This window comes from Protopterus annectens, chromosome 5.part1 (assembly GCF_019279795.1).
Source record: "Protopterus annectens isolate FY-2018-M chromosome 5.part1, PAN1.0, whole genome shotgun sequence".
Classification (NCBI taxonomy): domain Eukaryota; kingdom Metazoa; phylum Chordata; order Ceratodontiformes; family Protopteridae; genus Protopterus; species Protopterus annectens.
The window spans coordinates 408,931,848-408,949,068 of record NC_056736.1 but is presented as its reverse complement, the minus strand read 5'-3'; the positions used below and the strand labels follow the sequence as shown (position 1 = coordinate 408,949,068).

Sequence of the window (17,221 nt, the reverse complement as noted above, 5' to 3'; positions counted from 1 at the left end):
TTTGCAAAAATAATCCATTATGAGTGCATTCAGCAGAAACTGCTTTTGGCATTAATAATGGATTTGTTTTCAGTAAAACTCTGTCACACTTAAATATTAAAGTGACTGACACTTTGGCACTTTTAAGTCTGAAATCCTTTTGCCAAGACTAAGAGAGACCAAAACTAATGCCTTGCACAAGAGCATTTTAGGACTTATAAGGAAATTGCATTTGCTACAAGACAGAAGCAACATATATTACTGCAAATTCCATAAGATTTAAAATCATGTATATAAATAATGAGTGCCACTCTGTCTTCATGCCCATACAAAAAAAGGTCTACAATTAAACATTAACCTACATTTCAGCTTACCCACTTCAATAAAAGTTCTATTTAATATCTACATTTTTAAGAAAACAAATCTTCAGCTGATAATGTAGTGACAAGATAATCAGCAACTTTGGATAACAGTTATAGTTATTTCTAGGTTCTGCACATGAAACATTAACACCAACATCCAGAAGTCAGAATCTCAGTTCTTCTCTGTCCATAGGTTTAAGCCCAACGTATATATCAATTAAGATATTTTATCTTTGCTACAAGTGCTGACTTAAAAATAATTAAAGTTATCTTTTCAAACATAAAATTAAAATCTTAATGAAGAGAGATATATCTATTTGGAGGTCTTAGGAAGGTCTTCACAGAATTATGAGGTGTTATTTGTGAGATACCCATATGAATAAACCATCCAAACACAGAAATTGCTTAATCCTTATAAGATAACTCATGTAATCCACATCAGGAGTATGCAAGGTTTTAGATATATTATCTTTCCATATTTAGTATCATTGAATATTTACCAAATTATATAAATGTAAGAGAGATTTTCTGTGCTGCTTATGTAGATGTAAAACATAGAAGCCAGATGTATGTGATTTAAGATTCGTATTTCTGAACATTTCAGTGATATTCATTGCCAAAGAATGTCTAATGCTTTATATAGGCATGTGTTGCAACATTCTAGTGCTTATGTGAATTATAAAAATGCTGTCTGTGAAGTGGTGACTTACAAATTCTGTCAGCTTTATAGACAAAGGGGTCTACATATCATGCCACTGACTGTTTGCTTTTAAACATTCCGTGAAGTATAGTAAATAAGTGGCATTGTCTATTCTAAATCTGTGAGCCTCATCATCCCTTTATGTGCCATCTCAGGAGGAAAGGGATTCACTACAGACCAGCTGTAACATCCTTCCCAAAATGTATGGCATTCATAAAACAACTATCTTTTTGTGAGGACCAAGAGAAAAAGATTTTTCCTTATTAGAATCCTGAGAGGTAAGAGAATGAATTCTGCATCCCATAAGAATTTTCACCTTAACTAGATGACTCGGGGAAGGAATTCTGTTTATTTTCTTTTTACCCTCCTAAACTTTTGCAGTACCCAAAAACATATGTGTCTTTGTGTTCTTTCCATAAACTGACAGGCTGTTAAAAGCACCAATGTAGGTCCCTTAGTCTTCCTTCCACTAAATTGAAGGGAAAACACATCTGCCTTTTCCAGCCTTCAGAAACCTTACCTATCCACCTGCCATGATTTGTGGAAAGATTAGTTACAGACATTGCTAGTGCTACCCCCAATTATCTCTTGGTTAAAAATTATTCTTTTTTTCTAACCTTAATTGTACACTATATATATATATATCTGTGTGTGTGTGTGTGTGTGTGTGTGTGTGTGTGTGTGTGTGTGTGTGTGTGTGTGTGTGTGTACATAATACACCACACCACACACACACACACACACACATATATATATATATATATATATATATATATATGGGTGCCCTGAATTTAGTCAAGCCATGATTCAGTGAACCATGGATAAATGAAAATACTGCATCATATGTTACCCAGTGAATGTCTAGGAAATGGAGAGTAAAGGACTGACTCCATTTTTAAACTCATGTTAAATCCCATCTCTGTGGTGGGGTGGGAAAATTAAGAACTTGCCCCCCCCTCCCCTGCAGGACTCACAATTAAAGCCTGTTCTTGACTTTCACTGAGTCAGGATTCAATATAATATATTCCATTGTGCCACGGTTTACTGAATCGTCTTGCCACCCTGAATTAAAATGACAGTGTACATTAATTGAAGCTAGAGCCATCAAAACCACATGATAACATTTCCCACAATACTAAAAAACTTAACATTGCTTCATAACTACCTTCTGTGGAGTGACAAGCATGCAAAGCAGTAGTAGCAAACTACAGGAATCGACCACAATTGTCTCACAGAAGAAGGTCAAAACAATGCTCCCAATGAACCAAAGCACAAAACATTTACTTTATATGGAGGGCCTCTGCTCCCACACCCTCAGTAGGAAGGCTTTACCCCCACACTCTCTAACTTAAATATACTAACAAGTGTTGCTATAGGGAATATTACAATATTGTGATACAGTGACAGAACAGAAATTGACTATAGCACACATCAACGATCTGTGATAAAACAAACACAAAGACTTCCGTGTGTGTGTGTGTGTGTGTGTGTGTGTGTGTGTGTGTGTGTGTGTGTGTGTGTGTGTGTGTGTGTGTGTGTGTGTGTGTGTGTGTGTGTGTGTATATATATATATATATATATATATATATATATATATATATATATATATACACACACACACACATACACACATGCATACATTGTAACATAGTGTGTCAGTGTGTCAAATCTCACCAAATATATCCAAATGAATAAAAATATTGTAAATACTGCTTTACATTGTGTACAGAGACTCTAATAAAACTGTTATTATAAATATGAAGTGTTTCCTGTTTCCTTTAGGCATATCTAATAAATAAAACTGGTTCCTTTAGAGCAGAGAGGAGCTATTGTATTAGATGGTGAAGTGCTACTATCACTTAAAGATGGGAATATTGCTTTAAGAACAGAGAGAAACTGTACTATATTAGTCAGATCACACTGGCTTAATGAAACAATTAATACTGCATAAGTGGAGGGGGAAAATAAGTCAATTTGGAGAGTGTAGTTTGCCCTTTTTGGATGGAGATTTGATTCCTGGAGCAGAGGATCTGGAAGAGAAACAGTACAGTGAATTAAGATCTGGAAGAAGAACATAGCATCAAGAAGCTGGAGTTTGCTCCTGTTACTAGAATCTAGAACAGAAACTGAGAGAGATACAAAGATGAAGAGAGAGGGACCTACTGGAAGAGATTATCCCATCCGTATGGGACCATATTGAAGGTCATTGCTATAAACTTTTGTTAAGCCCTTTGCACTATCTTACTCATGTGTGCTACACCTAATGCTACCCCTAACCCTGCCCTTAGCACCAACCTTACACATTATGGTACTAAACACCCTTACTCTAACAGTACCAGCAAATAAAACACACATGGACTCAAACACACACTTCAGTCATACTAGTACCCAAAAAAGCAAATATATCAATCCCCTTCCCTAGCTTTTACCCTAACACTAATCCACAAACACTCACACATACACACGCACACACACACACACACACACACACACACACACACACACACACACACGCATGTGTCTGATACAAAATAAGTGATAAAACGTCAAACAACCTGATTAATATTATTCACAGCGTAGGTCAGACAATTTCCTTTCTCATTGCTGTCCACTTTGTGATTTGTAACCAAAGTGTTAATTATTCCAGTAGCTGAATTTTGGTTTAATTGTCAAAGTGCCAGAGATGTACAAAGTATGACTTAAAAAATGTAACAAATGCATTTAGACATCACCTTAATATGCTGGTATAGTGATGTTGTGGTTAGTATGAAGATACCTTTCAAGCTTCTCATTCCTAGATGCCAAATGCAGATAATATTTATAAAGATTATTTGTTTACTTCTAAGATTCTGATATTTAATATATGGAGAGTCCACAAAACAAAAACTGCCAAGCAGAAACTCTCCCACAAGTTTATTTTTGCCATATACAGTATAGCAGTAGGATGAGCAGAAAATACGGCATATAGTTGCACTTCACAAAAAATATGTTAAAGCTAACATACCCCTGTTTATTCCATAAGACTCATGGCTGGTTTATAATCCATCATACAGGATAACAGGTCATATTTTGCCCTTCAGTCTAATGGGCATACATTATATTTCACTATATTGAATTATGCTATGACATATTAACAGGAGTTTAGAATAACAAAGTTTTCTTTAGGCTGGAATACTTAGAAGGCCTGATTGATGGTGTTACTTCCACAGTTAGATTTTGTAACACTGAACAACACTGTCAAATACACATCTAATACTTCAGTCTTGAAAACCGGCACTTGTTTTAAGGGGGGGGGATTAATGGTGTTCCATTGCCAAGAATTTTTATTTTTCATTTTTATTGGTCTATTCCTCTAGTTTCAGATAATTTTAGTAAATAAGTTACCTTTGTTGAAGAGTTAGTTTCCTCGTTGACTTGCTGACTTGGTATTGAACAAAGTGGGGGATTAAGTCAGGCCCCAGTTTTAGATATGCACCCCGATTGCTGCCCTCCTCATAGTAGTTTGATGCTGAGAAAATAGTGATGACCTAATTAAACGACATAAATATCATCACTACAGAAGACAACAAATATTCTAAAGCAGTTTATTGCACAAAATTGTTAAACTTCTGTAACATCCAGGGTCTTATTCAAACTGTAACTGATGTTATGAGACCATAATTTCCTCAAGCATAGACCAATATATTTCTAGAGATACAAAAACGTCGCAGGGTACCTTTACCAAGAATTATGCACAAATCAGGTAGTGATTCTTCTAGACAATAAAGGCCTCTTTTGGACAATTATTTGCAGTGAAGATGCAACCTGTCAAGAGCAGGTTCTTACCATCTACTTCAGTGTTTTATCCCAGGGAACATGTTGATTGCAACACACCTGTCTCATGCTCTCTAGATGTCATTACATGCACTGCTGCAGGATTCTTAACATTTGGGGATTCCCTGCTGTGGAAGCCAGACGTCCAGCCAGCCTGCCAAAGAATCCTGTTGCTTTAAAGGTGACGTTCAGGCCTACCATAGTCAGAGCTTCTTTGCCACCAGTCTGGACGTATCTTTTCACTGTCAGTCTATCTGCATCTGTTTTCTGCAAGTTGAAATCAATCTCTTTCTCCACTCACATCCTATGCCTGTTTGCTGACTTCTTTGCAGTTGCAGACAAGTGACCCATTGGCAGTTTTGTTTTTTTTCTTCTGGTGCTTTTTCAAGGGCTTAGATACTAATTCTATTCTTGAAGCAGCTATCTGGACTTCTGTGCATGTGTTTACCAAGCACTACAAGTTGGATAGTATCTTTAGAGCTAGGGCTGGTTTTGCTAGTGCTGTTCTTCATGGCTTTTTAAGGGACTCTTCTGCTCCTTCATCCTCCCTACTTTCCTGTTGAGCTTTGGTACTCTCTCATATGTGAAGTACACTGTACCAATGAATATAAGGACATTGTACAGTTGTGTAAAATCTTACCATAAAGGTAGATGTCCTGGCCTTCATTGCCTTTTCTGCTTATAAAAATACTTTAGGGTGCTGTAAGTATTTTGAGTCTGTATTACCCTGCTCCACTCGGGCTCGCTCCAAACCCCTCCCTGCCCCCTATTCTCACCCGCCCCCAGTGCTGTTAAATTTATAGGACCTAGACACTCCCTCACTTCTCAGAACCAATCAACAAAGTCCTAATTCTTAAAGTGGCACATACTTAATTATACATCCAACTTACAAACTATAAACTACTTCCCTTTATCACCCTGTATTCTAGCCAAAGTATAAGACTCCTAAAATGACACCACTACCTACTTCAATACATCTAAGGCTGCTACTATTTTCTCTCATACTTGTTTTGACTATATCATATCCTCTCATCATCTATGAACATCAGAACTATCTAGGCTTTCACTACCCTAGAGGGCAAACCTCTACTCCAATCAGGCCAGAATTTCAGAACCTAGTAAATAAATCTTGCTCACCTAGCCACTTATTTCCAAATTATCACTGAATCATTCGAATCAGATACAGTAACCCAAAAGCTAGGAAATACCAGAACCTAATATATAAACTCCTGAAACTTATATTGAGGATACAATACAACCTCTTAATAGATGGAGACATACATCCAAACCCTGGCCCGACCACTATCAATAACACAAGCCTTATTCCCACTAATATGCAAACTCTAAATAGACCTCCCAACTCACTTCTGATTGGCCACCTAAACATTTGAAGTATAAATAATAAAGTTCCCTACCTGCATGCGCTCTTGGAGGTCCATTTGCTTGACAGTCTATGTCTTACTGAAACATGGCTAAAACCATCAACCAAAGACAATGAAGTCATGCCACCCAGTTATAGTATCATAAGAATTGACCTAAAAGCTAGGAAGAGTGGGGGGTGGTGGTAGCTGTCCTATACAAATCTGGACTACAGGTGACCACAGAAGCCTCTCAACCACCACAAAAAAAGTAATGCTGAAATTCTTACTACTAAGATACAAATCAATAAATGTAAATCCATTTGTATCATCTGAGTCCATATTCCCCCAGGTAATACCATTAATACCATTGAAGACATCTTATGTTGATTGTCAACTAACTATCCCCAAGAAACCATAGTCCTTGGCAACTTTAATATCAACATTCATAGACATTCATAGATTCATACTAGGCCAGCTGCCATTGTGGGCCTTTGTAAGCCTAGCCAATTACCCCATGTGAGAATCAAACCCTGCACCTTGTGTCTGTAAAGTAAACACTTTAACCATTATGCCAACCTCCCATCCCAAATAAAAACCTTAAATAGACCTCCCAACTCACTTCTGATTGGCCAAATGAAAATTTGAAGTATAAATAATAAGGTTCCCTACCTGCATGCTCTCTTAGAGGTCCATTTGGACCAACTGAAAGAACTGTTCCTCTGAGAACCCTACTAACCATATTAACCTATATGGCTTTACTCAGACCATTACCTCCCCCACCAGGATCAGCAAACACAACAACAAAGAAAGTACTTTAGACTAGATTCTCATTAATAGTCATCCCCAAATATACAAGGTAGGGACCCTCCCTGATGACATACGTGACCGCTTTCTCACCTTTATAATTAGGCACAAGACTGACATTCTTTACCAACCCACCTACAAGACAATAAGAAACCATAACAACTTTAACCCTGATATCTTCCAAAATGAACTAAGTTTATGTGCTTGGTCAGTCCTAAAACACCTACCACAGGATAAAGCAGTAACATACTTTAATACTAAAATTTTAACCATTGTAGACCACCATGCTCCAAAATGTTCTATTAGAACTAGAACTAAAACTGTCCCATGGATCACAAAGGAAACTGGACAAAAAATCCTACTTAGAAATAAAGTTTGGACCAAATGGTGTACCAGAAAATCCCTGAAGATCAAATAAAATATAGACAGGTAAGAAACAACACAAAAAAATCCATTTTGTTCGATAAAAAAAACTTCTACTACCAATTACAGCAAAGCCACCAAAACAAACCTCAAAAGTTCTGGGCAGGCAGCAGTAAACTCCTACACCCAGGACAGTCCACCACTCCAAACCCCTCAGGCACTAACCACAGTAGTCCTGAAGAAGTCGCTGATACCTTTAATAGTTTCTTTACTGAGACTATCCAATCTCTAGCCAACCAGCTATCTCCTGATGGCTTAAGTCCTTCTACTTCTATACATAGCTCTCAACCCTCTTTTCACCTTCAACCTGTTCCCACATCCCTTGTTCGTACCTTTATTAAAAAACTCAAACCTACCACCCTCTCAACTGATCTCTTACCTGCTGAAAATCTGCAAAAAGCTGCAGACAACATAGCCTATCCCATCTCCATCCTGATTAACAGAACTATAACCGAAGGCTCCATCCCCTCTATCTGGAAGATATCTCATATTATCCCTCTGCATAAAAGTGGCAACTCCAATGAATGATCAAATTATAGACCCATAGCCATATTATCACTCCTGGCAAAAATAATGGAGAAATGCGTACATAGACAACTGATAACCAATCTTATCCAAAACAAATTGCTAGCCAACTCTCAACATGGTTTTAGACCATTTCACAGCACCACCTCTGCCCACCTATCTTTTTCTGATGCCATTAACAAAAATTGCAATAATTGCTTTCTTTCCTCAGCCCTCTTTATTGATCTCTCTAAAGCCTTTGACATGGCAAACCATCATCTACTCATTAATATACTCAGATCCTTTTCTCTAGATAAACTGGCTATACGATGGTTCCAATCTTACCTAAATGATAGAGAACAGGCTGTACTATGGCAAAACAACTTATCTAACCATCTTCCCATCACCCTTGGTGTTCCACAAGGTTCCATATTAGGCCCTCTCCTATTTTCTATTTTTATTAATGACCCGCACTCAGTCATTCCACAAGCCACCTGTATTCAATATGCAGATATCCCACAATAATATGCTCAGCCACTTCCCCCTCTGATCTACAGATTCTTACCCAAAATGTGTTTCACATAGTAGAAAATTGGCTCCTTAACCGCCAATTCATATTGAATCCTAAGAAAACAAAACTATTACTATTCTGTCCAACCAGTAGATCCTCCCCACTTACCTTTACTGTTAAATCAAACAATGACACCATCATATCTCCTGATCCCTCTACCAAACTACTAGGGGTATTAATTGATACCAACCTTAAGTTTGATGTGCATATTAACAATACTATAAAAATAGTCAATAAAAAAACTTGGCTCCCTATATAGGATTAAGCCCTTCCTTACCCCATTAGCTAAGACTATTATTGCCCATACCCACTTACTTTCTACACTCCTTTACGCCTCCCCCATATTTACAAACTTGAGTAAAAATGACCTCAATAAATTGGCAAACTCTTATAATAACATTACCAGATTTGCCACTGGAGCTGCATACAGAACCCACCATTGTAATAACTTGGCTCAATTAGGATGGTTAGAATTGCCTAACCAACTCCTATACAACAAAATTAGAATTGCACATAAGATTCTTTATCAGCCTGATAATACTCCAATACTCAATAACCTTATTACCCCATACAATAACCTTAAGACCCTCCGCTCATCCAACAGACCACTAGTACAAATAGCTAAAACCTACAACACAGCCAGTGACTCCTTGTTCTCTAACTCCATTGGCAAAACCTGGAACTGGCTGCTTACTGATCTTACTTTGGTTTCCTCAATAACCCTTTTCAAAAACAAACTTAAACAATACCCCAATACATGTTTGCTATGCCCCTGTACTTACCCTGACTAACTCTTTCCTTTGTCTCTAGGTCAAATGACACTTTTAACTGTACTAAGTTTGTATGTCACTGTTAGCCCATGAACTGAGTGTCCATTAACATGTCAGACTTATGTCTTTGTATATGATGTGATTAGCTGTCATGTTCATTGTTGGAGCTTTTATCCCCAGGCCTCTGCTGAAAATGGACATATATCCAGTCGGAATAGCCCGGTCAATAAATGTAAAATAAAATAAATTAATTGCTACAGTATTTGCTCACTCCCTCCTTCCCCCTAGTCCTTCCTGGATGTACAGATTACCTCTTGGGTTCCTTTCACTGGTGTTCCTACTGGGCTAAGCAGTTCTGACTATGGTAGGCCTGAATGTCACCTTTATGCCCTACTCTACGCAAGGAGCATTTGAGTGATGTTCAACATTCCTTTAAAGCAACAGGAGTCTTTGGTAGACTGGCCAGCATACCTCTCAACTGTCCTGATTTTCACCTCATATTTTTGGTCTGTTTCTCATAAAATTGTGGTTTTCTGGCAAATCATTGGCAACTCATTGAGGACTTATGTCAGAAAATAATGGCAGAGATTTGAGTTTCAGACTTTATATCTTTCGGAAAATTCATACTAATGCAACACCTGTTATTCTATCAGCTTTCTAAGTTTGTAACAGCATTATTTAAAAAGTGACCCTATTTTTGAGCCTTTATCCCCCCGATTATTTGTGACTTGGTCCAGAGGTTGAGAGGTATGTGGCTGGACATTGGGCTTCCATGGCAGGGAATCCCCATATGTTAATAATACTGCAGCAGTGAAGGCAAGGACATCTACTGTTATGGTAAGATTTTACACAACTGTACTTTCTTTCTGTAAGCAATTAGTCAAGTAACCAATCTATTACTGTTTTAATATTAATGTGTTGCTGTAGCTTATTGTATGCTGTGTACCTTAACATCACTACAAAACAATTGAATTAGAGAATGTCATAGCACAGCCTATTCATTTATTTAAATAGATAAATAAATACATAATATAGCATTTTAAATGAGAGAATATCATAATACACTACACAATATTGCATTCTACCCTACCATAAACATTTTTAAATGTCAGAATAATACAATAATTGGGTACTGAAAGTATAAATATAACTCACTGCATATTTTCTACTGCTGTGCTTCACCTTCTGTTTCTGAACTAGAATATTTCACCATAACAGTAATTCACAGTTGGGCATGGGTATTACAGGTTTTGCCCCATGGCTTGTGAGGTTAAACCATACGTCCTTTTATTTAGAGACTGATGTTACTGTTCTGCTAGGACTTCAGTTGTTCTACAAGAAGCTCTGCCCATGCCTTCTGGTCAGAGCATAGTAACTCTGCTCCTTTATAGCAAACAACAGCAGCAGCAGGTTCTAGCACCACTTCTGCATATCATAAAGTTTTATAGGTTCATAGGTTGGTACTGGACTATCTGCCCAAAGGCATATATTAGCCCAGCCACGTTGTGCAGTATTCACCACCCCTTTAGTAGTTCCAAAGACCATTGTACTATTAGCTAGTACCCTTGGCCCCTATCTAGTGGTGTGATCCCCGGTGTGAACTTTCTGTTACCCATTCACTCATCAAGGTTCCTCTTGAAGAGTGATAGTGAGGGGCTCTGTCTTATGTAGATCAGGACCCTGTTCCATAGTAAGGGAAGTCTCTGCGAAGGGAATCTATCCCTCCAGCGTGTTCTATTCATTGTTGTGTTGAGGTTTATATCCCTAGAGTGTGTAGCTTGAGTAGATTTGGTTTTGCTAAGATGGAGCATGTTCAACAATTCTGGGTCGGACATGGCTGTGTACGTTAGACAGAGATTGCCTCTGAGAAAGCGATATACAACAGAGAACAGTCTTAGCTTTTTCAATCATGCTGCATAGGGCAACTGTTTGAGGCCAGTAATCCTCTTGGTTAGGTACCTCTGTGGTCTCTCCAGCTGCTGGAGATGTCTAGCCAGGTACATTCCAATTGGTGCATTGTAATCAATAATGGGTCTGATGAGGGAAGAGTAGAGGGGTACCATTACATCCTTAGAGCCTGATGCAAACCCTTTTGTGATCAGATGGGTCACATAGAAGGATTTTCTAACCACTTTGGCAACATGGTTATCAAAGGAAAGCTGACTATCTACTTGGGTCCCTAGATCCCTTATTTCTTCTTCAGATTTCAGGGGATTACCTCCTATGTTGTAGTTTGCGGGTACTCTGTTTTTTCCAAAGGGGATTACTACGCATTTTTTTGCATTTAGCTTGAGACCATGGCTTTGACACCATGCATCAGTCTCATTTAGGCCCTTCTGGAGGATCTCCATGTCGGCTGGAGACTCTATTATAGCACCCAGTTTGCAGTCATCCGCAAACTTAGTCAGCCACAGCCCTTCCGTGTTTGCCTGTACTTCTGAGAAGTATATGCCAAACAGGAGGGGCCCCAGGACAAAGCCCTGAGGAACACCACTCATTACTGGTCTGGATTCGGACATAGATCCCTCAACTCTTACTTTATGGGATCTGTCTGAGAGCCAGTTTGCGATCCATCTTGTGACGTAAGGGTTTATGCCCAGGCTGGTGAGCTTATCAATAATACCTGAATGGGGAATGGTGTCAAATGCTTTAGCAAGGTCAAGGTGAGCCATGTGTACCTCCTTTCCCTTATCTATAGCCTGAGAAACTGCCCCAAAGAAATCCACCAGATTCAGGAGGCATGATCTGCCCTTGACGAAGCCGAACTGTGTGGGGTCCAGTGACTGGAGGTTCCCAATCTCTCCATTTATGAGTTCCATAATGATTCGCTCCATAGCCTTAAAGATCAGACTGGTCAGGCTTATTGGTCGGTAGTTCCCAGGGTCAGTTGTGGCCCCACTCTTGTCTAGTCGGACCACCGTTGCCATGCGGCATTCTATGGGCACATATCCTGTGGAGAGGCTGAAACTGAACAGGGTATTAAGATGCGGGGTTAATTCCTTTTGGAGCTCGCGTATGACACAGTCTGGGACACCATCTGGTCCCATGGAGGCAGAGTTTTTAGCTTTAGATAGAGCCTTGTTAACCAACGTATCAGTAATAATTGGACTTACACAATCCCCTGGAATGGTAATAGGCCCTGTAGTGGGGGGGGTTTGCACTGAACCTGTCAGCCAAGATTTTGGCAATGTCAGAAGGGTCAGTGTATTTTGTTCCATTTTCTACTAGCTCAGGACAGACCTGAGGATTGCCATTTAGTTTTTTGATGTAGCCATAGAAGGCCTTATGGTTATCCTTGGCATTCTTGGCAACCTTCTTTTCAAAATTAGCTTTAGTTGACTTGATGAGGGCCCAGAATTTCTTACTAATGCCGATCAGGGATGATTTTTCTACTTGAGATTTGGCCTTTTTTTGTACAAGTCTCCTCCTTCTATTGTAAAGTTTGCTTATGGCCGGGGTCCACCAGACTGGTTTCTTCTTGCTTGAGGAAGGAGTCTTGGTTTTATTTGGGATAGCACGGTCCATGCAATCCTGAAGATGCATATAGAGTGCCTTGGTGTAGGATTCCGCATCCTGGATATCATTATCCTTGTGCAAGGGAATAGTGAAGCTTTCCACTTCAGATGCAAGTAGTTTGAAGTTTGCTTTGGAAAGGTTTTTGACTATGGTTTCTTTGGGCGAGGTGGAGGGGTGAGGATGTCCAGGGTTATCAGTTTGTGGTCAGATCTGACCAAGAAGGGAGTGATAATGGGTGTGGTACAATGGGCGCCCATATTTGTGATGATTAAATCCAATATGTTGTCCCCTCTAGTGGGGGAACATACTAGTTGTTCAAGGGCATTTGAATTTATAAATTCTATGAATTGCTGAGCATAGGAGTTGGAGCATTGGTAGTTCACCCAGTCTATACCAGGGTAGTTGAAATCACCCAAGATTATGGGGTTGGGTAGGACCTTTATATTTTCCAATGTCTCAAGGAATGCAGAGTGAGCATCTTGGGACATGGTGGGCGATCTATAACCAGCTACGACTTAAAATGTGGTTTTGCCTGCTGATAGTTGCGCATGGATGATCTCTGGGGCATCATGCTGTGCTACTAACCTGGAGATATGGGTATCCTTGATGAATATGGATACACCTCCGCCCTTTGTACTGCGATCCGGTAACTGAGGCCAGAAGGTATGATATGAATTGTAACCTGGCAGCGCTGGGGTGCTCTCTTGAGCCTTGAACCAGGTTTCAGTCACTGCACAAACATCGATTTTCTCCATGCTGAGGAGAGCCTCGAGTGTGTGCATTTTGAGGTTGAGACTTCTGGCGTTGAGTAGCATTACCCTTAGTTTTTGGTTACCTGAGCTGGTTACAGTGGTTGGTTTGTCCTTTGAGCCTTGCCTAAAAAAGGCACTATGGGGATGGCAAGAGCCTTGGCCAGTATTCGAAAATCTAGGGGTGACAGGTGCAACCCATCTCTGGCAAAACAGCGAGGCTTGTCTGTCAAGTCATCCCAGGCAGACAGACACTGGATCCCCTTAGAATGACACCAGAAGCTTAGCCAATTGTTGAAATTGATCATTTTGTCATTGTATTGTGGTATCATTCTAGGTGAAGTTAGTATGCTACTCAAGGTCAGGGTTATACCAGCTTGGGCTACATGATCAGAGAGCTCCTCAATGTCTCTTTTCATGTAGTCCAGGGAGGTACATCTTAGATCATTCACACCAACATGTACAATGACAGCATCATACTTGTACTTGTTCTGGAGTGACCTAAGTGCCTGTGTTATGTGGCAGATCTGAGCACCCGACAGGCAGCTGAAAGTAACCTTCTCCTTGTTCAGCCTGGTGAGTGGAACATCTGTGTGCCTTACTATAGAGTCTCCTATTACTAGCATGTTAGGTATGGTGTTTTGCCTTAAGGGCTGTTGTGAGGCACACTGCTGAGGTGAATTATGTGTTTTCTGGCTTGTGTTTCGGGGTGCAGGTTGCTTGCTTGTCTGCTTTGGAGGGCACTGTTTCTTTTTCAGATTGGTACCTAGTGCCGCCGAATATGTTTTTGTGTATTTATGCGTATGTTTTGTTTGCACTATTTGTTTATGTCTGTGTCTATACACACTTGTGCATATACGTGTGTGTGTGTGTGTGTGTGTGTGTGTGTGTGTGTGTGTGTGTGTGTGTGTGTGTGTGTGTGTGTGTGTGTGTGTGCCTATGTGTGCGCATGTATTTAAGTAGATTTGAGTCTGGAGGCTGTTTTAAGTGGGCTAGGGTATTTTGGAGTTGTGCATGTGCACTGTGCGAACTTTTGTTTTAAAGGAGTACAAATACGACACATTTAGGGGAATGTTAATAGGTGTAATGATGTACTAGTAATGTACCTAAACTGATGCTGCTACTTCAAAGGATGTATATAAACAAAAACTATATGCAGAATGTACCAGTTTTTATCACACTTTTGACCTTGGATCTATGATGAAAAATATACAATATATGTGTGCGTGTCTCTGCATACAACTGTGTGTGTGTGTGTGTGTGTGTGTGTGTGTGTGTGTGTAAAACACAGAAATGCATAAAACACACACACGTGCATAGCCCCTCCAAAACAACAATGACCACCTAAATTAAAAGGAACATTTTTTTTCATATTTGAATGAAAATGTTAAGATAAAAGAATAAATAATAAAACACTAAATGAACCATCCAAGAGGAAAACCACATTACAAGCAAAACAGACCTGATTCTATGTAAACTAACTAAAAGCATGACTGAACTATAAAAATGACAAATCATAAAGCAAACCTACACCACTGCCAACATATGTATGAAAAAGAAAACAACACTATGTATTTTAATTATCTCTAAATTATCTCTAAATTAGACTACAAACCGCCATCAAAACTCTCCAGTCATAAAAATCTGCACAAACTACCTAAAGCCCTATTCGGTGCAAAATGTAAAAAAATTCTGTAGAAGTGATAATATTTTTTAAAACATGGAAATCTTAGTAAATGAATACTGTTTCATGTATACAGATATTCAAATTTTAGTAAGCAGAAAGAGACAAATTAACATTTGGGTATTACAATAATTCTGAAATACTGAAGTTGTAGTTTATTCAAAACATTATCCCTAGTCAAATATATTATATTCAGCCGGATCTTCCACTAACAAAGAACTTAATGGACAACCAAGCAGTATAGCCAATATGTTTATCAAAGCAAAGAAACTGGTTCTTGTTGGAATTTAACTATGCTGACAAAAGGAAGAGTCCATCTTAGAATCCCAGAAATCTAAATTGGTTTATGAATGCAAAAATGTTCAAGTAATTTACATTACAAACCATAATTGCTCTCCCCATTCAAGTTCATGTTCACTTTTGGCATAATGTACTATGCACACTTTATAAAATCAATGGACATTTCTTATTCAACAGCAAGTTGTGGTGTACAAGTATTGAAGATATCACTTCTGTTTCTGTTACAGAACAAGTGCATGATTTTCCCCCCATTAGACATGCAGCTTGAATCTACACCATCCTTATTTTAAGCTGAGAGAGTCGTAGTTAGTAAAAGTCATGGCACTCTGGAAGAATCAGTCAATGATAAGTAATTTCTGGCTGCTGTTATCTCCACTGTGGATAATGCAAGACAATATCCCACACAACTATGATTCCCAGGATTTTATCTGACATTTTGCCCAGTACGATTCATCCTATGACAAAGAGGTAGCATAGCCATAACTGTGCTCTTAAATATCCAGAATGTATTGTTGATTTCCCTGGTACTTTGTCCTGCTGTTTCTTTGACTTTTGTACAGTATTGATCATTCCGTAAGCTGTAACTTACTGTGAACCTGTGAACTTGGAGTGATGCTTTGCACATTGTTTCTTATCATCGGTGTGATTATATATGACAATATATAATATTCTGGTAAGTATAGTACAATACGCTTAACACAGTACCTCTGAACAGCTTGAATGAATTCAAAAATAAACAGTGCATGGATTGTGGTTTGGTCCCATAATCCTTTCTGATGCTTTGAATACTTCTGGCAAGTTTGAATGTGTTTATTTAAGCTCATATCTTGTTGGTCCATACAACTACTAGCACAAAACAAACACTTTGACTTCTGTGCCTAGTCTGCATTTCAGCTATGGGAGAGGGACAGCACAGCAGGATGTAACAGATAGGAAGGGTGGGGAAAAGAAGGTGGGAGAAAGGACAAAGGACAGAAGGACACGGACAGATGTTGTCAGTGAAGCAGAAGCAAATAGGGTGGAAAAGAATGAAATGAAGCGAGGAAGTGGGAGATGTAGCCACAAATGGGAGGCAAAAAAGAAGTCAAGGTAGAATGACAAGTACAGAAAGAAGTAACAAGTAATGGAGGGGAGACAGACTGAATGGTCATAAAGAAGCCAGCTTCACAGCACAAGCAGAAGGAAAGTGAGCACTGAGGGACACAACCAAATAGGATAGAAAAATGGCAGGAGTGACAGAACAGTGGTGAAGTCCTGCAAGGGGGGCACAGGTGCAATGGGGGTGGGACTGGGATTAGATGCAGCACACAAGGGAGACAATCAGCACAGAGAGTGAGTAGGGCTGAGGGAGGAAGCAAATTAGGTAAGGTTACTGATAGCTAGGCCAGTGACATGAGCAAGGAAATGAAGTACATAAAGGCTAACGTGGTGACAGGAAAGTGGGCTCCGGTGATTGTAAACTCATTTATCAAGAGGATTAAAGAATCCTGCCAAATGGGAAAGGAGAGAACATATTTCAGTGAAACCAGACTTACCCTACGCCCTCTCCTGGGGACTGCACACCCCCCCCCCCCTGCTGGATCGCCCCTCCGGGGATGACCCTTAAACTCAGTAAGGCATGGGAAAAAGTTGACAAAGGGAGAGGAATGGATACATGTTGTAGTGCATTTAGGCACTAGTTACCT

General features: G+C 39.4%; 1 protein-coding gene across 3 annotated transcripts in view; it reads right to left on the bottom strand.

Annotated features, from left to right (window-relative positions):
• PPEF1 (protein phosphatase with EF-hand domain 1) overlaps positions 1-17,221 on the bottom strand; it is an 829,637-nt gene that overhangs the window by 201,017 nt on the left and 611,399 nt on the right. For all 3 annotated transcript variants that reach the window (XM_044073062.1, XM_044073063.1, XM_044073064.1), the window contains one exon: positions 4,426-4,568. In XM_044073062.1, the coding sequence (XP_043928997.1) occupies positions 4,426-4,568 (143 nt within the window). The remainder of the gene's footprint in view (positions 1-4,425; positions 4,569-17,221) is intronic.